At 37.3% G+C, this 19,402-nt stretch overlaps 3 protein-coding genes and 1 long non-coding RNA gene across 16 annotated transcripts; 1 reads left to right on the top strand and 3 right to left on the bottom strand.

Moving 5' to 3' along the window:
• Window positions 1–4,232: 4,232 nt before the first annotated feature.
• LOC141044482 (uncharacterized) lies at window positions 4,233–10,116 on the top strand. Of its 12 annotated transcripts, none has more exons than XR_012216038.2 (7): window positions 4,233–5,471; window positions 5,721–6,000; window positions 6,674–6,757; window positions 6,957–7,564; window positions 7,784–8,044; window positions 8,302–9,383; window positions 9,511–10,116. It is a non-coding gene; the product is annotated as an uncharacterized LOC141044482 (long non-coding RNA). The 12 variants fall into 12 exon arrangements; XR_016498669.1 differs by having other exon boundaries at window positions 5,644–6,000; window positions 6,674–6,796; window positions 6,991–7,564; XR_016498668.1 differs by having other exon boundaries at window positions 5,644–6,000; window positions 6,674–6,796.
• On the bottom strand, window positions 7,756–10,427 carry LOC141044481 (homeobox protein knotted-1-like 2). The gene is made up of 4 exons (XM_073528868.2): window positions 10,204–10,427; window positions 9,812–9,935; window positions 8,369–8,679; window positions 7,756–8,062 (listed from the first exon to the last, which is right to left on the bottom strand). The coding sequence occupies exons 1-4, from the start codon at window positions 10,300–10,302 to the stop codon at window positions 7,874–7,876; spliced, it is 723 nt and encodes a 240-aa protein (XP_073384969.1). The 5' UTR covers window positions 10,303–10,427; the 3' UTR covers window positions 7,756–7,873.
• Window positions 10,428–10,515: 88 nt separating this feature from the next.
• LOC141044480 (uncharacterized) lies at window positions 10,516–12,234 on the bottom strand. Of its 2 annotated transcripts, XM_090244781.1 has the most exons (3): window positions 12,148–12,234; window positions 11,509–12,018; window positions 10,516–11,350 (listed from the first exon to the last, which is right to left on the bottom strand). In XM_090244781.1, exons 2-3 carry the CDS (start codon window positions 11,666–11,668, stop codon window positions 10,734–10,736), a joined length of 777 nt encoding a protein of 258 aa, XP_090100907.1. In that variant the 5' UTR covers window positions 11,669–12,018; window positions 12,148–12,234; the 3' UTR covers window positions 10,516–10,733. The 2 variants fall into 2 exon arrangements, with proteins under 2 accessions (XP_090100907.1, XP_073384968.1); XM_073528867.2 differs by lacking the exon at window positions 12,148–12,234 and having other exon boundaries at window positions 11,509–12,086.
• A 2,556-nt stretch (window positions 12,235–14,790) lies between these two features.
• On the bottom strand, window positions 14,791–19,068 carry LOC112295736 (NEDD8-activating enzyme E1 catalytic subunit). The gene is made up of 9 exons (XM_024547640.3): window positions 18,732–19,068; window positions 17,623–17,786; window positions 16,995–17,197; window positions 16,436–16,668; window positions 16,159–16,221; window positions 15,845–15,901; window positions 15,614–15,735; window positions 15,259–15,376; window positions 14,791–15,153 (listed from the first exon to the last, which is right to left on the bottom strand). The coding sequence occupies exons 1-9, from the start codon at window positions 18,879–18,881 to the stop codon at window positions 14,878–14,880; spliced, it is 1,386 nt and encodes a 461-aa protein (XP_024403408.1). The 5' UTR covers window positions 18,882–19,068; the 3' UTR covers window positions 14,791–14,877.
• Between the last annotated feature and the right edge of the window lie 334 nt (window positions 19,069–19,402).

The raw sequence follows: 19,402 nt of genomic DNA, 5'->3' as shown, positions 1-19,402 counted from the left end.
ATTTGAATCTCGCGGTGATAAATTCTCAACATGAAGCTCTTCTAAAGTATTGTGTGTATGTATATACATTTATTCTAAAGTATGTATATATATATATATATATATATATATACATTTATTAGTAATATTTTGATAAAAGAAATCCTATCAAAAGAATTCATTGGATACAAGATGAAATAGAACAATTGTGTATGAGTATCTATCTATATATATTTGCCCCCCTAACAATTAATCTCCCAAAAAATAATATATATATATATATATATATATATGTACTAAGCAGTAGTTGGTTGGTACATAAAATGTCATGATATAACATGAATTTTATATTTTTTTAATAAATCTTTGAAATTATTTTTTTTGAATCAGAATTAGAAATATCATTTGTTCATTACTTGATGTAAAGTCTATACTGGTTCCATTTCTTATTGTTCACTTTTATATATAACTAGCAAAAATCCATGCTATTGGCATTGAATTAAATTCATTTTAAAGTCAATATTCAATGCTAAGTCTTTTTTTAAAGAAATAAATGCATGAAGATAAATATAAATTTGCTCTAAGTTAATATACTAATGAATTGTAGCTTTAGTACATTTTAAAAAAAAATAGAGTAATATAATCTATTTTATCTAATAAATAACCTTCTAAGATGCAAAGTTTATCCAAAATTGTTATAAATTAGTTTCAGCATACAAAAATATTTCACCAATTTCAGCCACTACATGTAAAAAAATGATCTTAAGAGGATTGGTAGAAAAGATTTTCAAGTACCACATGTAAAATTAATAACAATTTTAAATGATAATCTTACGAAATAATTACACCAGCGTTGTAATTTTTGCCAGTAGAGGCCGCTTTCATATTCTAAGTGCATGTTCTTTATTATATACATATGAAGATTTAAAACCAGATGTGTTTATATATATATATATATATATATATATCAGTATAGATCTCGTAGAAGAATCAAATGAACAGTAGAAGATAGAAATTAATTAAAAGAACACTAGAAAGGTATTTAACATTATAGTAAATGCAACATACAGAGACGACAACAACAAGCAAGTACAACGCACAACAAATTCAATAAAAACGATGACGAGCAAATCTGAGCAAGAAGATTAAAAGCAAGTAGACAAGCTCGGCCAACACAAGAAAAAAGGCCACATACAAGAATACAGCCACAATCAAGAAATCTAGTCCTTCTTACATAAACAAGAAGAATACAGTTTTGAATACAAGCAAGAAGACTTGTGCCGCCAACATGAGCAACAAGACCTTGTACAAGAAGGTCAATGTGTCGAACACGACCACGAAGATCATTAGCAATATTACCACCACAACCAAGAGGAGTAGCGCAATACAAGGAGACTGGCATGGCGAGCACAACCGAAAAGACAGCGAGAAAGAACACCACCACCACAGGCGACTACCATATGTGACTAACATAACCACGAAGATCAACAAGGCTACAACCAGAAAATACAACCACGAAGAGGAGAAGACAACATGAGGAATATGCTTTCGACGACGAAGAATAGAAGTGCAAACTAACTGCAAGAAGGAATCAAACGGGATTGCCGTAGAAGAGGTTGCATGCTGCACAAGACAATGTTAACAATGTTGCAATGTGAGCCATGAATGTTGCATTATATGCAGCATTAGGACTCGAAAAACACAACTATCAAGCATTAGGTGTGAACAAATCTTGATGAGGCCACAGTGTGAACACATTAGGTTGAATTTGTCATGTGAACGGTTTTGGGTGAGCCCCTCGTGTGAACGCATTTGGGTTAGTTCCGGGTGTGAACGCGTCTCCATGAGTCTAGGCTACATTTCTTAACCATTAATTAAAGTTTAATGTGCACTTTGTGTTGCTGGATTTTAAGTCAGTATACAATTTACATTTGGCATATTACACTATTACTTGATAGTTGTGTAGTTGCATGCTTAATCTCATAATTAACTTGATTTCATTTTAATAAGGCATGGTATTCATCGAATGTACCATGTTAGTTTTAGAGTGTAAAAGTGGGTACTAAGGGATCTTTGTAAGATGAGTTGGGGAGGGATTGTGCCCACGAAATTGTAAAATTTCATGGCTAAAAAAATAGACAAATGTTGTGATAATACTTAATCATGATTTATTTATTCATTGTAAATAAAAAAATGAATTAATTTTACATGTTGAAATGTAAGTGTATATTCAAAATATAAGATTGTGTATTTCATACAACAAAGATTAATAATGTTTGTTCTGTTTTTATGTAAGGTGAGACTACTGGAAGACACTGCAATGAATATGTTCAATGCACTAAATATTTAAAGAATGAAAAATCCAAAATGTCTTTTTGACACCTTCCTTCAAAAAGTGTCAACAACATCCTAAAGTTAGAATAAATGAGGTGTTCAAAAATAATGATTGGAACTTGGAACATTCTGGTCAAAAATATCCACATGATTATTATATTATATTTATTATTATTATTATTTTTTGTTTGTTTGTTTGTTTTTTTTTTTTTTTTTTTTTTTTGTATTGTAGTATAATTTCTATATTAATTAAAATTTTCTTTTCAATGCATAGGTGAAAAGCTAAGGGTCACCAAAAGTGGTGATAACTTGAAAGAGCAAAGTTGTATAATTCCTCAAGAGATTCCCAATGTTTTAATAAATTAATTACAATAGAACAAGGAAATATTTAATCAATATTTATGTGACAAGTAAATCACAACAAAATAATTACTTGGGACACTTTTAAAACCACATTAAATAAGACATTTTTGCATTAAGTTTTACATGAGTTTGAAATAATAGTATTTAGTAATATTTAAAACATAAATAGGCAACTACTTTTTTATTATTTATTTTTTTAACTTAATGTCAAACGTTTTTAACATCTTAAGGAATGGGATTTTGTTTCAGGAAAATATGTTTTACCTATGAAAACTGAAACCGAAACAATTTCATATAATGTTTTAAAAATAAACTTTAGCAATTTTAAACTTAAAACAATTTCGTCTTTTCTTTTTTCGTTTTTAAGTTAATATTTTTTGTGTTAAGTTGTCTAAAGTTCAGAAATTTCAAGTATCATAAATAAAGTTTTGTAAGAAAAGAAAAAGAAAAAAGAAAAAAGAAAAAAGAAATTGTACTATAAAAGATCAAGTTTAAATGTTTATAATTTTCCAAAAAAATCATATGTTATGTTTACAGGGAAGTTAAGATGATTTAAATGGTTCAAAAATAAAGCAAAGGTGTTTTCAAAAAAATTACTTACATAGATACCAACACAAGATAAATCCATAGATGGTTGTTTAAACATGATGTTATGTAATATTGTTGCATATAAAGTAAATCTTTAATTTCTTTTGAAACAAACCAACATTCTAACATATTTTTTTTAAGGTCACCAATTTTAAATCTTTCTGTTAAACTCTCATATTAAAAGCACGACCACTTTTCCAATATTATAATATTAAAAAGAGATGACGATGAGTCTTTTTTGATAAATATGTTTAAAAAAATATACAAAATATACAAAATTTAAACATCTTTTTCTAAAGATCAATGTTTTGATATTATTATTGAACTGTTAAAAATAGTATTTTTTGAAAATGACATTGATGTTGTGCAAAAACAAAAGTGCCTGAATTTTCACAACATTATTCATTAAAGACCACATTTTAAAGTTTCTTATATTTTGAGAACATTATTTTATAGTGAAAAATATATTATTCTAAGAAAATAAGAATAAAAACGAGAAATTATTGTTCTCATGATAATTATTGTGAGGAATTAATATTCACAATAATTCACAATAATTTATTATTCTTCTTGTAAGAAATTTACATAACATTACTTTATTAGGTACCATATCCCTCATGTAAATAATGCATTTAAAAAACTTTCTTATTTCAAGATTTCCTGATAAATATGAGAATATTATGTTTCATATATTATAATTAGTTTAAATACAATCCAAATTTTATGCTTTTTCCAAACATGTGAAATTCTTCTGATTTTTACTTAAATCACTGAAAATACAACACCACTGAATTAAAAGAACCACAACAATAAGGATAATAAATTATTGTGACTTCTATAATTAGATTTACTTTAAACAAAATCAGGAGTAAATGCAAATAAACAAGGTTTTCTTAGTTTTTTTTTTTTTTTTTTTTTTTTAAATTTTTACATATTCTTAAAATTTTATTATTATTATTATTATTATTATTATAATATAGTTAGTGTTCTTCCACTAATTATTATCTTTTTATATGAAAAAATATTAATTATGAAAGATTATTAATTGTTTGAGGTGGTGAGTTGAAGATGGTATAGAAATGAAAGGTTGCTCGCTTCTACCATGGCAATATGTGGCCATGCCCGGCCTCTATTAATAGAAGTCAATGACAATCAATTAACTATTAAAAATCAAAGGTTATTAATTTATCACCATGGAACAATTCTCTACCGTCACCACTTCAAATCCGCCTCAACTCTGTGTTGCTTTTGCACAACATTTTTCCACCACTTCAATGATTCAATGGAGCACAGCATTCAACAACCATGAAAAATGTACTGTGAATCCAGGTTGAGTTTGTACAGTACCCATCCCAGAACTGTACAAATCACTGGATAAGCATCATATCTTCCGAAGTTTGCACAAGAAAACAGCTTCACAACTACTCTGCTGCTACTCATACAAAACTCCAGAGTCCCCTTTCGTACCAACAAAACAACCCAACTAGGTACCAACATTTTGTAACAATAAAAACAACAATGTAACAAGAGAGAAGACCTGACTTCGAACAAAATTCGGCAACTTTCCGCATTCTGTGCACCTTGAAAATATTTTGATTGCATGTGGAATAGGGGAAATTAGGTCTGTTTTTCCACAAGAAAGCCCAAACTGATTGGTGATATCGGGAACTGTTTCGAAATCGATCCATGACATCTACATAGAGGAATGTCGAAGGATGTTAGCCCTAAAAGCATTCTCTTTAGGGTTCAGGGTTTAATGTGGAGCATCGCAACATTGCCTGCAGCTGCTAATGTCTTCATCGGAGCAACTCCAGAGTAGACCCAAGTATGATTGCTTTGGATTAGAATGAGGTTTTCCTCCACGCAAAACGATGACTACCAATCTTCCTCTGACCTTGAAAGTAGAACGAATTTGCAAGATTAGGGATGGTACCTCCGGAGAGGAACAACTTCTGCAATATCTGCAATATCTGCAATATTATAGGACAAGGATCAAAAATGGCATTGGTACCTTGAGTAGAGGACTGAAGCGCTGGCAATCAGCCTGCTGCGGGCATAGATAGCAGTAGAATCCTAGGTTTCACAGTGCAATTGAAGAAAATTAATCAACAACTGTATCCACTTGCTAAAAGTTTACAAGAGTGGCGCTAAACTACGACACGTATTTCTCGGAATCCAAAGGAGTGCAGGGCTTGAAACCAACCATGGTACATTGTCCTGCATCTGGATGTGGAATAGTTTGCAAAATTGCGTCGCGTGGATACCCCACTTTGCAACGCAGAGTTTTCCCAATTCACATTGTCAACATTATAAGCAAAACTTGCAAAACATGCTTTGAAACGTCCGTTTACATTTACGAAAGCTTTACCTATTTTGTAGATCCAAGTGATATTGAAAATCGATCTTCCGAAGTTAAATCCAGACCCGATTGGTATGTCGAGGTTTTGATGCAACAGCAGCAGTTCACAGCCGTGAATCACTTAATCGAAAGGGATAATGCGGTATACATTTGCGGATACCAGTTGTGGGTTGTGAACCCTGCGATTGCAACATAGAGAAAGTTGTTGTGGGGTTTGAGAAGTTGACGTCGTCGATCGAGAAAAAGAACGGAACCACGTTTCGTCTTCTTTGATGGACAGGGAAGCGAGCTTGTAGATGGGAGTTTTCGCATTCGACTTCGCAATTGCTTGCAGCAGCAGGGGAGACCAGTCGCCTCACCAATGAGTTACAATAATGGTATGTCTCGTCTTTCTTTCTCCTGCATATAACCCATCTGAATCCCCTTGGATGCCTTAAGTGATTCTAGGTTCTGGTTGAGTTGAATCATCACATGCGGGTATGCAACGATGGGCGATTACGCTTTCGCGTCTATCCTGGTTTTCTTAGTTTCATTCTTTAGCATAGCTATGGTGGCGCAGGGGACAGTAGAGATAAGTGGTTTCTATCGTCATCAATAAATTAAGGTTTGGTTTTGAATGGTTTTGCATTTGTGGAACATGGTCAACGATCGGAACGATGTTTTTGTCTGAAGAATGAAGTATCTGATAATTAAGTTATGAGGATAGCTCCCGATTAGCCCGTGCAGAATTGTTTTTGCTCTGATTTAATTGTCCGCAGACTTCTTGAGAACCTTTGTACTTATGCGTACATTGATGCAGGTTCTTTTAGAATTAGATCCCTTCTTGAACGAGCTAACTAAACTATACGAGCACACGAAAAGTCGGGCACTGTATGCGTCACACTTAGACGATGTGCATGTCTTCTTGTAGCTCAGTTAGGTTTTTGTTACAGGCTAGATTTGTTTTTGCTTAGTTAGTTATGATTTTGACGTACCTATAATCTTCTTGAGGATTCTTGTACCCTTTTGTCTGATGATAGTTACCTCATTTTTTCTCTGTCGTTGTTGCAGCTGTTCTCAGTGGCAGAAGAGAAGTAAAACTATTGAAGAAAAACATGCCCAGACGTCTGAAGCCTTAGAGAATACTGACGTTAGGTACGTGCTGCAAATGGCAAGAGAAAGCTTTGCTGTTCTGTAAGTTCTCTCGTTCTGCACCAGAGTTCACTTTCTTCTTGATTGTGACTGAAAATGCTTGATGATTTGGTGCCTACTGTTTCTTTCTCTGTTTGGTGATTCATAAGAGTATTGCTATCTCTTGACAACAACTGATGGTCGAGTTTTCATGTCCTTGTAGGATGTATGTTTGAGGTTCGATTTCATGTTTGCAGCTCACGGCCAAGGACCACTAGAGGTTTCAAGCTTCGTATGCAACTGTTTTGAAGGCACACATGAATTCTTTTAAGCAAAAGGAAAAAAACTGACAGAAGATTGCTGCCAAAGCTCAAGCTTCTTGAATATTTAGGAACCTTTTGAAGACTCAGAATGTTAGGATTTAATTTTGCAATGTTGGTGTGGAATGTAACTATCGAAGATGCTTGATTGCGCTGAGCGACCTCCTAAATAGAACAGCCTGACTGATGAATATTGTATTACCCTTTTTAGGCATGGTCTTTCCCAGTCAGACATCTCTCAAGTCTTTACAGCATGTACATGTTGCGGATTTCAAGTTTCATACTTGTCCAAGTATTGGTTTCAATTCGGTAACAACCAGTATGATGTAATATTCTTCACTTGAAGTTGATGAAGATGTTTCTGTTGCAAGTACAATTCTTTGGATTCAATAACTTGGCAAAAGGTCATGATTCTGGTGGACGAACGTCTACGGGGATATTGAGCAGATGTGCATGCAAATGCCGTCTCAGGCAGTAATGCTGATTTGACCAATTGCATGCTCAAGAGTAGGTAATATACGGATTCACCCATTAGTAATGCGAGGATAGCTCATGCACATGGCACTTAGTTTGCATGCGAAAGAAGTTGATCACAAAGATCTGCAATTGATGTTCCTGACTTTTTCCAGTCTGATGCTAGTTACCTCTAGAAGGCATGTACTTGTCTTCAGGACGTGACAGACCTCAGGAACCGCTAATGGACTTCTTTGACGTGTATAATTTTATACAGGAAGATTTCAAAATGACGTATCAAGTGGGACTTTACTTGCACTTCGACACCCATGGGTTGTGTCAACCAGGGGTATATTTACGTCAGCTCTTACTGCTCCAGATAACCCTCACCATGATTGTTGGGATCGACGTGGCCATCGCGGGGGTAAAACTTTGTGTTGGGGTACATACATTTACCCTCGCAGCTCCAGTGTCGCTTGCGCTCATTGATGAACCAGTTGTTGATTTGCTTCAAATTTAAGCCACAGAGTCGCTGCAGGTATGCTTTTTCCATTTCCTGCCCAGAATGAGCTTCAGAGGTTAAAAATCGGAGCGGCATGGGGAACAATGTCCATCTATCATATTTATATTTATTAATTCTCTTTGAAAACAAATATTGAATGGCTTTGCATCGTTTGCAGTCACACATTGTTCACAGGGAGTCGTTCAGGGGGTGTTAGTTTCCAGGTGAATGCATGGCGTTAACCACCACATTAATGCAACTTCTACTGATAGATGTATGGTCATTTTGTTCAGACATTTCATCAGTGAGGTCCCAACTTTACAATGAGAAGGGGAGTGTACAAGTAGAATATGAGCGTACCGAAGGATAAGGCCAGTAAGAATGACGGCTAAACCAGTCCTTCAAGATCTGACGAGCATTGGTGGGCAGCTTCCCTTTCTTGCGCACACGGTTAAACTCAGCTTTTAGACCTGCAATGTGCTTACCGTATTTCAACCTCAGCATTTTCTTGAGTTCTTCGTCCGCTGCGTCAGGATCGATTACTATGCTCTCGTCTATGTCTGCAGTATACATCAGGTTCTCCTCACCCAGTATCTCCAGATCATTGAGGTCTTGTGACATATCTTTGGTGCCAATATCAGACCCGAAGTTATCTTCCTCATCCGGTGTAGCTGCACATTTCCAGACTTCGAGTCAGTTCATTCTAAACATAATACAACCCGTATAGTTAATCTGGGTTTTGTTTCCATAATTAATAGCCCGTGTCCTGGTCAAGCGGATGGTTAACGCGAGGAACCATGTCTGCTTGAGAGTGTGGAGTATTGATTAGATATATGAACATATGTAAGCATGAATTGATGTACTAATATGCCAATATCGCGGAAGGAACTCTTGAGAGGGGAACAGATTCCACTTCAGAATCACGTGGAGTTTTGTAAAATCTGAATGCTCTCACCGCAGCCCAATGAACTCCGCCTTTGGTGCACTGTGCCTTTCTTAGCTAGATCCCTCGGTTTTCGATATCCCCCCTAATGTGGCGCTGAAAAGCAATAAGAAAATTCTGGGATCTTTGTAACTGTTCGTAGTTTGCAAACACGTACTAATACAAACAAAGAAACGTGTGTTTTTTTTTTTTTTTTTAATTCTTAAACCAATTCTTGGATTAAGGGAATGGTTCCTGATAGATTAGAGGTGTGGTAGTACTTTCGGTCATTCTGACATCAGGACTGACAGCAATTCTGATATCTCTCTATCTCCAGTCTAATAGACGTACATCTTTCACGTCAAGTGATGAAGTGATGAGTTACAGTACAGAATGAGCTTTAACTCCCATCCGCTGTGCTTATCAAGTTAATTCTCCTAGCAGTATGCTCAGGTACCCATCTTGTCTGATTGAAACATTTCAATTCTACTCAAATCAATAGCGTTGATACTCTCAACTGATGTAAAGATCTTTACAGAGACCTACATGGAAGTCTGAATTATCTTCCGCCACACTGCAGGAAAAGAAGAGGACTGATGGGGATGCTAGATGCGGTTGTCACTGTTCCAGTCAGGTTCAACAGACTTGGGAATTTTCCCATGTTCTGTACCGCAGGACTTTCAGGGGACAGTCAAATAGGCCAGATAGCCTCATTTCCAAGGAGGACGGCACACGAACTGCAACGCTGAGGACCCGAGACGGTACTATCGCTAATTTAGAAGAACCCTTGCGTTAAGTTTGTAAAGAAGGTAAAGGCTGCGGAGAATTGGGACTAGGTAACACAATATTTTGTGATGAGCAGGAACAAGAGAGAGACTTACTTTCAATATAGTGGCCGCAAAGATCTTCCAAATCCTTGGTAACCTTATCCTTATACTGCGCGAATTTGTTGTAAGGGTTCTCCAAATCCTCTCGAAATTTTGTTAGCAAGTCTATGTACGATCTCTGTGGTAAAAACAGTTGGAATACCACTAATGTGAGCAAAGTGAAACCGAGAGAAAATCAATTGCGGCTGCCATGAACATTGACAAGTTCCCAACACAAAAAATTCATGCCAACGCTGTATTGCACCAGTTCATGTGGAAACTCAACAAAATGCTTCCAGAGCAACACCTATTCTGTTTGGCATTCCGCGAAACATCAAAATGTGATAATGTCAAAATGTCAAAATGGACGAGTTCTGATAACGCTGAGTTTAGGATCACGAAAATACCATGAAGAAATCAAGTGAAGGATCCTGGCCAAATTTCGTAACATGTAAGACGTTCCAAGATGATTCTCCGTATTGGAATCGTTGGAACTTCTTCTCCATCTCGTCTAGTTTGATAAGAAGACCTTTCGGCGCACCAATCTGCAGTGAATTACCAACCAAAACAACAATTTCCCTCAGGTTGCAAATTTAAAGGGCTCGCTGAGTATCACTCATCAGCGTAAGGAATTTCAGATGAAGGCTGAAGGGTACAATGAATCAGTCAAAAGATTGAACAGAGAGTCGAGGACGGGCCTTGAAGATACTGATGTGTGCGACGACTAACTCTGGATAGAGAGGATGGTCAACGATGGCATCCCTGAGCAGCTGTTCTTCCTCATTTTCGGGTAATTTACCCTGTGAAACACAAAAGAAATTTCATGGTCTGGATAACTGGTGCGATTCTCTTAACACACCTAACCGTGTAACATCAACTGTTTGAGAGCAGCGCACTTCTGTACTACGGAATGACCCATTTTGTAAGAATCTTTCGATCAACTTGCCCGATCGGTAGCTTTGTTCTTCTCATCGTCGTCACGATCATGTTGCCCAGTCTCGGACCCCGACCCACGTTCCTGGTTAACGGCAGCTGCCGCAGAAGCTGTGATGGCTATCAAGAGGTCATTAGATTTGGGGACCTGCCTGAGTGTCTCCATGTCTTGGTGCATGGTACACAGAGATTGCGTGGCCCGCCCTATATTACTGGAAGTTGAAAAGTTGTTGCTGTCGTCGTGTGCCATATGAGGTAACAAATAGCTCCCCGCCTCAAGTTGGTTTTGGACAGGAATCATAAACTGAGTGATTCTGGGCTTCATATCGGCCTTTGCTTGGGCATGTGTGCCTTTGAAAATGTTCAAGTAGTCATGAGCAGATATGTCAGCTTGCGAGCTTGAGGATATGTCCGACTGTGGGTACTGAGTAGAATACTGCTCGAAGAACGCCTGGGATTGAGATAATTGCAAACTGGACCGGGTTGCTTCCACAGAAGCAGACTTCTCCACCCAGCCCGCTAGCTCTCCAGTCGACGCAATGTAAGACTCGAGTCGTGGATTCTCCTCGAGACGGCTGAAGCGGACGAAACGATGCCCACCATGTCCCGGTTCATGCGTATCTAGCACAACAGAATGAAGCAAACTTTTTGGTGTGATCATAAAGGGAAATTCGAAAGAAACCAGATGGCAATACTGATGCGCATCGAAATGTGACAATTCTGTGATCATCACTTGCAGATATTGTTGCAAAACTTGTCAGATATCTCGGCGAACACACCTTGCAGGAGTCGATCATTCTGGTTGGAAATTCCGCTAGATGCCCTCCAGAAATCTCTCAAAGAGCCTATATGGGAACCCTCGGGAAAGGGACTGTCATTCTCATTATCTGGCATGGTCTCCAGCTTGCCCAGACAGTACTCTTCCTCCTTCCCTCCCATGATGTTTCAAGTCCAACACAGGCGATCAACTCTATAACCTGGATAGATAGCTAGTCACGTCAAACAGGATGGAGCCAGTACATATATCTAGAAATGGTTGAAAGATCACATAATACTGTTTCTGATCTCATTCGACCGGGAGGTCAGATACCCAAAGATCCCAGTCTCAACAATACAGCAATCTAGATCCAGAGCCGTTTCTGTTCCTCCGACCTGCAACGTTGAGTCACAACCTCACACTTCCACAAGTTTTATAACAGATGCTGCTGCCGATCTGCATTGCTTCGACGACTGACTAACTTCTCCGAGTTCATAACTGACAGCTCTCTATAGAGAAACCGGTGCGCAACCTGTCCGCAACTCACACATACTTCCAGCTCAGATGAAAAAAACAAAAAATCAGAACAAAACAAAACAAAACAACACCACTGCAGATAATATCATACATATCGTTTTCTTAACAACATGAGCATGTTCACCTCAACTAGCACACAATGCATACGACGGCCAAGTTCAGGGACTGGAATAACAAGCGGCGGCGGTGTTCACTAAGTAGGTGTGAACCTGCAGTGATTTCCAGTGAAGAATCTGCTTGCAGTTGCACCACGACCTCCAGTCGGACACGTCTAGTGTGTAATCGGCCTCGTCTCGAATCAGTGGGTCTAACAAACACATTGAAAAAAAAAAAGAAAAAAAAGAAAAAAAAAGAAGGGGAAAATGCAATTATTGTTATGGTTGCCGATGTCTTCCCCATCGCATCAAACTTACAGCCAGGAGACAGGGAGCCCCCATTTCCATTCAATGCCCCCAAGTGAAGCAAATCAGGCCCTCAAGCTTCACAATCACGTCGAGTCCACCTCCCCCAGCGTATTAATCTCTGCCCTGCTGGGACAGTGCGTTGCCGATGATGAGCAATCCTCCCTCCCTTCATCTTGCTGCTCAGCTTCGGGTTCTCCTTGTTTAGAATCCAATCCACTCCTCCTCCATCCAGCTTTGTGTTTGCAGTGTTGGTGTGCGGATCTGCTGAGCTTGGTTAGTCGTGGCATTAATGTTTTGAAGTTGAACTCCGCTGTTGTCATGTTTGCTCTGATCTCTTAATTTGCCTGTGCGTTCACTCTTCTCTACATGACGATGACCCCCTTGCTTTTATTCATGTTTATGTGTATTTGAATGTCTCTGTGTGTGTGTGTGTGTTGATTCATACACATCAATTTATGGATAGACGGTGTCCGAAACTGAATCGAGTTGCCATGAGGTGTTTTCGATCAGCATTAGGATGATTGTTACTGTGCACAAATTCATCCTTAACTTTTGGTTGATTTTATATGTGTGTGTGTGTTTATACATCTATATATATATATATATATATGTATATGGATATATACTAGGATTAGAGGCCATCACTTCAATGTGTTAGAGAAAGTTATTGTTGTATAATAATATGTAATATGAATCACTGTGCAAACAATGTAACCAAGAATTACACTAACATATTTCATTAGCACTACTCAAAAGGGAACTATATATAAATATACACATATATGCATACATACATGAAATAGAAAATGCATAAAACTGTACAAATGATACAGGAAGGAAATATGAAATGCAACTATTTAAAAACATGAAACAAATATATGGATAAAAACATATATCATCAAAGAAATATATATGATCAATATGGAAACAAAGGTAAACTTTCTATAATATCATCATGGAAATAGACTGATACGGGGCATAATTACTTAAGTATATAAGATATACATGAATAAATGGTGTTTTTACTTATTATTATTGAAATTGTGAGAAATGTTTGGAAGAATATTAAAATATGAATCTGCAAGATGGATTTGTAAATGAAATGGCATTAAAAGGAATCTCATAAGAGTAGATGTTGTGTGATTCTTGATTGATAATACATATATTCAAAAAAAATACATTAAAAATTATATACTATAAGTTCATGTTATTTAATATTTAGATTTTTTGAATTTATTTATTTATTTATTTATTTATAATCTTTAAGGCCTTCAAAAATTATTTTCTTAGACTTCACATACCACTTTTTACATCCAAATCTAAATTCTAATTCTCTTCTATTTGAATGATTTTAAATTCTTTTCTAATAAAGGGCTTTTATTATAGTGTTATGCAAATTATGGTCAATATGTAATATTAACTTGTCATGAAATTCTATAGTGTAAATGTCATTCTAAAAATATAACATATAGTATAATCTTCTTCATGATTTTTTTTTTTTTGTTTTTTTTTTTAATTGTTCAATACAAATCTGATTTGGTTTATCTAACTGTTGAATATTGCTACTTACTGTTCAGTTATATTGATTTCAAATCTTTTCTGTAAATTTTTTATTAAAAAAACTTTAAAATATACTTGATGGTAGTTTTAACAAAACATTGATAAATAAGAATAATCAGTCTTTGTCAAAGTGTATTTTTAATACTAATTTGCAATTTCAAAATCCAAAATAAATTGTTGAAATTGGGTGTTTTTTATTTTTTTGAGTCAAACGTAATTTTAAAGAGAGTTCTACAAATTTTATTAATTCAAAGCTACTCAAAATAATGGATGTAAATTTGTAAAGATTGATTTATAAGCTATATGCAACATGTATTATGTATTAGTGAAATTACATCACTTTTTATCCGTTAAGATTAACTTAACTTATGTTTAATACATAAACTATACTAAAGCAAGTACAATTGACCTTTATTTCAATGTTCAACTTTGTTTTCATCTTTTTTTGAATGTTCAGTTCATTTATCGCAATGTTTATTTCTTAGCAATGAGTTCATTTCCAAATTCATTCGTTTTTCATTCTACATGTTCCCAGACAATTCCATTGACATAAAAATTAAACCACATGATTCAAGTCTTCTGGAAAAACAAAATTTACTAACTATAAATACTCAAACAATTGTATACATGTAACACCCCAATTTAAAGATCTTATGAAGACAGTCCTACAGTGTCTGTACCCACTTCTAGTTTATAACTCAAACTTCACCTTAGTATTGGTGGAAAACAATTTTAGCAGATTCAATATCCAATTTTAGCAAGTCCACCTCAAATATATATGTTGCACTCGTAGCCCAATAATAGTCGTGCAACAAAAAGCATGGAAATATCATGAAAGAGCAAAGAATTTACACTCAGCAAAGTTGATTCAAGGGGTTGTAGAAGGTACATCAAACCCCTCCAACTGTATCCATGTCTACTGAATCCGGCCCCTCCTTAAATGTGACACGCACTCGCAAAACTCCAGTTAATCTTCTGTCATTGATATTTAACACCCCAGATGTGTTGCCATCCATAAGGCCAAGAAGAGGCAGCTGCAAATTTGGTCGGGTCATTTCCTCCAAAACAGGAGGTGCCTGCATGTAGAGGTTGGTGCCATGATATGACACACTTGGCTTTGACAATTTCAGCTTGAATCTCGAATCCTTCAGGAGTTGATCGATGAACTGCGAAAGTTGAAACATGTTCAGAATGGAGAAGATACGGGGAACAAATCCACGTATCGACCATCAATACTTTACTTAACAATAATCTTAGAAAAAGAACAATACCTTTTGCAACGTAATGGTATTGTCAACGTCGACAGGAACTCCTGCGCTGCACATGGTGCAGTTGGGATCTTTATCGTGCGGCACGGTCCGCATGTAAATTCCTTCTGTCCCCGTATACCTGCAGGTCAATAAGCTGTAATGACAGTTCTCTTCAACAGTGAAAGTTTGGAGCCAAGTTCAGCGCAGAGCTTACTGCAGATAAATGTCCTTGCAGAGGGCAAGAATTAACTTGTCCCTATCACTAGGAACAAGTGAGACATCTCGCATCAGAAAAATTCATCTACAAAAACAGTTTCAGAACCAATATTCTTTTTAATAACTGTCGGAGGCAATGCATCAGGAAGAAGATACGTACTGCATGTACACGTCCATGCCTGTGCTGAACATGGTAGCTATCTTGAGGATTTCCAAAGCACATGTAGCCGCTACTATAGCATTTGTCGAAGCAATAGCAGGCACGATATTTTTCACGACTCCCTGGTATAAGACATAAACAAGCCTTGAGAACGCAGGTAGCTTGTTCAGAATGTTCTTTCAAGCCTCAGTAAACATGTAGCTAAAGAAGTTGTGGATGGAGACTACAGACCTGAGTAAGAGAATATGTTATTCCACTTATGTTGAATTGTGCTCCCCGCTTCAAAGCCTACGACCAGATGTCTCAGAAGTCGTTAATGAAAAGCTAAATACAACTCTTAAAATAAAATAAAAAATTCTGACTAGAAACAAGTTTTTTGTCCCCAAAAATAGACTTGAATAGAGAGTACTTGAGTTAAAACTGATTGCTAAATTCCATCGTAGAAAATTACAGCAATATAACAAGGCGTGCGTGTTATCTTATTCAAATTCACCATAACATCGTTACGACCATCGTTGCAATCCCAAGCAAAAAGATAATCACACCTGATCATAGATCCATTTCATATGCTCAGGGTTATCTGCATCAAACGTCTCTCCTTGTCGTTCCTGCAATTACTATAACATATATTAGAAATTCTATGGTGCACAATGCAGGTCATTCTAGCGTAGCACTTTCTTTATCAGATACAATGCAAGCGCATTCCTTTCATGTAAGAAAGCCAGATTAGTAATTTTTTTATGTCAAACCGGATGCTATATTCCAAACCAAAATAAAAACAATAAATAGAGTAAAAGTAAACTTTGAGTTCAACTGGTCTACCTGACCCCATTGAATGAGATGGGCGTACTCGATGCAATGAGCTGGTGATCGAGGAGTCTCAGCTAAAGTGCAGAGTGGAAACGTGACTTGAGGAGGAAATAGCCAAAGAGAACAATGGAAACAAGGTGTCAGCCCAGGATAAATGACACGGGCATGGCCTCTGAACCCTTCAGTGCCACCATCCACCAGAGGCTTAATAGTGGTCATGTCTGGAGAACCATCTTCTTCATAAACTTCGAAATCCCAGGAAAGAGCACACATACAGACATCAGTAAATTAACAGCAATACAAATACAGAGATCTAGTCGCTAAACTATAGCTTCAAATTGCATGTGGAAAGAGGGTAAAACTTTCAAAAGAACTGCCCTGCCACCCCACACCACATTGGGAGCAGAAGAATGCACAAACCAGGTCTGAGAAGGGGTTATGATATAAGTATCAATACTATGTTCAAGTACATATAAACTGGACATAATTTACAAGTATACAAACTTGAGAAATACTGTTCAATGACATAAAAATATCCAATCCCTGTGGAGTAAAATATTATCCAACTGACCTAAAAATCCACAGACAACAGAGTTGATGTAGCTTCGAGCTTCAATGGAGTCCAGGCCCAAGACGATGATTTGAAAGTCTTGATAGAATGAAACATCTTTCTCCTCTATTCTGCAAAAATGAGGAACCACTGTAACACCTTTCACTCTTTGCATCACCCTTGCAGCAGCTACCTCAGCTTTTGGTTTCCCAACATCTTGAATTCTGCATAGAAAACAGTGAGGTTTAGGTTGATGAAAGCTTCCTTATTAAAATTATGGTAACATAAATACGAGATTGTTGTAAATTAGGTGGTCAAACAGTGAGCACAACTTATTTTTGTCAATGTCATACACCCCAAATCTGTGAATTCCAAGACAGAAAGGCACCTACGAGAAAATCGCTTCTTCGGCAATTCGGCGTGAAGAAGCCACTTTGTCAACAAAAGGAAAAGAATCATTGAAGTAGTATTTTCACAAAATCAAATTTAGGACCCATCTCGATGCTCAACCAACCCCAACATTAAATGACACTAAAGCCCTAAACAGCTAGTCAAGAAAACGTAAAATCCTCAAATAAAATATTGTGTGAAAACTAGATGAGCTGAGCTCACGAATAAATATCCTAAATTTATTGGAGAGAGCGCAGACCTAAAAAGAAATTGTCGATTGAGGTTGGACACGTCGATAGTGTCCATATCAATGACATGAATGAGACCAAACCCTGACAGAGCAAGGTCTTTGAGAAGCTCGCATCCCAGACCCCCCGCTCCAATCACCAGCACTCGAAAATCATTCTGCAGCGACTCGAGTAGCTGCAACCCACCAAAACCAGGTAGAGCTTATAACCAGGATAACACTGACCAGGTCACAAGTTAGCATATGCCTACTTCTTCGACGAAAAACAAAGTTGTTTCAGTGCCCGTCCTTTAAGTCCACTTCCAGCTCAGAAAGTCAAAACACAGGATACACACGCTCATTGTTAACACATGAGGGTGCATTTTCAGATCAACATTAAGAAACTCCAGTACACTCAAGTAAAAAATGCGATGTAGAATGGACGGTTTTGACGACGATTTGCCACTCATTGCCACATAAACACAACCCTAATTCGTAAGAACTCAAAAAACAAGCCAGAATACAAGAAGACAGCAATATTCTCTACCCTACTAACGGACTCGAAAACCAAGAATGTTGATATAATCGTGTAGCCTTAAACACGAACTTTATCTGCAGTGACATATGCTCACTCGGAATTCCTTACTTGTCACGGCATCAACGATTCAAACATACTCTAAAGCGATCCATTAAAGACCTTGATTGTTACTAGCATCCCAATCCGCTTACAAACAAGCTGATGATGATGCTCTGAATCAAATCCATTTTCCATCACCTCCCATCACAACGATCAGCAACAATCCATGCATTCACGAAGACAACACCTACATGCTACTCGCACACATGCGAGCTTCGACCACATACTTATAAGAATCTTCAGCGACCACAACAACCCAGTACAAGGGCTCTTCTAAACTCAACGCAATCACTCAATACTCAAAATCAGGTCAAATCTTACAAATCATATTTCAAAATTTTTGTTACCTTTTTTCTTTTTTTCAAAATCATGAATAATGCTCTACTCTACAAACTATAAGTAGATCGCCAATACAATCCACCCAATCACTACAGTCATACACGAAACTGTCCAGATACAACCACAATGAGCTGAAATTGGTGAGCCAAAAAAGAAGAGGAATTACCTCAGGGCCGGGCTCGAAGCCCGGTCCGACGAGGTTGCCAGGGCGCACCAGGAGGCGATCGAGATCAACCCAACGAGAAGAACCACCGAGCGAGTCGGCCATGGTGAGCTTGGCAAGACCCAGCGCTTGTGAGTCTGCTGCGGCACCCATATGAAGTCCCCTCCACCACCATCTTCACCCCATCCTCCACTCGTTCATTCCATCCTCCCCTCCACTCTCACTATCTCGCTCTCTTTCTCTCGCTCTCTCTCTCGTCCGATTCTCCCATTCCAAATGCATCTCACACCCATTCAACATCTCGCCTTAGTTTAGATCCCTTGCAGAAAATCTTTCGCGAGTGAACATAATCTGGTGTGAAGATTTGCGTGGGAACCAGCTTCAAGCGCGAGCATCGCTCAACCACGAAGCCTGGTTGATTCTTATGTTCTTTCTGTTCGTGAAGACTTTTCTACGCTCATTTATATTACAATACACAATATGTGCTACTAGGGTGGATTTTCGTCTTGCCGTAAGGGACAAGTCACAAGAATTCGAAGTCATTTTGAGGAAATGCAGCAAAATATGACTGGTCGTAAAGCTAAGAATTGTCACGATGGGAAGCATGCTCTGGTCACAGAGCTGTAAAACTAAAAATATGAAAGTGGGTGAAAATTTGTCGTGAATGTGTGCAC

Source organism: Physcomitrium patens, chromosome 19 (assembly GCF_059467195.1).
Source record: "Physcomitrium patens ecotype Gransden chromosome 19, ASM5946719v1, whole genome shotgun sequence".
NCBI lineage: Eukaryota > Viridiplantae > Streptophyta > Bryopsida > Funariales > Funariaceae > Physcomitrium > Physcomitrium patens.
This window is presented reverse-complemented; position numbering and strand designations above follow the sequence as displayed.

Coding starts and splice junctions, on each gene's coding strand:
- LOC141044481 (XM_073528868.2), bottom strand. CDS start 10,302: ATGGAGAAGAAGTTCCAACGATTCCAATACGGAGAATCATCTTGGAAC. Junction 9,936..10,203: donor CTTCACTTGATTTCTTCATG/GTATTTTCGTGA, acceptor TTTTTACCACAG/AGATCGTACATAGACTTGCT. Junction 8,063..8,368: donor CTTACTGGCCTTATCCTTCG/GTACGCTCATAT, acceptor CATTCTGGGCAG/GAAATGGAAAAAGCATACCT.
- LOC141044480 (XM_090244781.1), bottom strand. CDS start 11,668: ATGGGAGGGAAGGAGGAAGAGTACTGTCTGGGCAAGCTGGAGACCATG. Junction 11,351..11,508: donor GAATGATCGACTCCTGCAAG/GTGTGTTCGCCG, acceptor CTGTTGTGCTAG/ATACGCATGAACCGGGACAT.
- LOC112295736 (XM_024547640.3), bottom strand. CDS start 18,881: ATGGGTGCCGCAGCAGACTCACAAGCGCTGGGTCTTGCCAAGCTCACC. Junction 16,222..16,435: donor ATCTCATTCAATGGGGTCAG/GTAGACCAGTTG, acceptor TAGTAATTGCAG/GAACGACAAGGAGAGACGTT. Junction 15,377..15,613: donor GGCATGGACGTGTACATGCA/GTACGTATCTTC, acceptor ATTGACCTGCAG/GTATACGGGGACAGAAGGAA.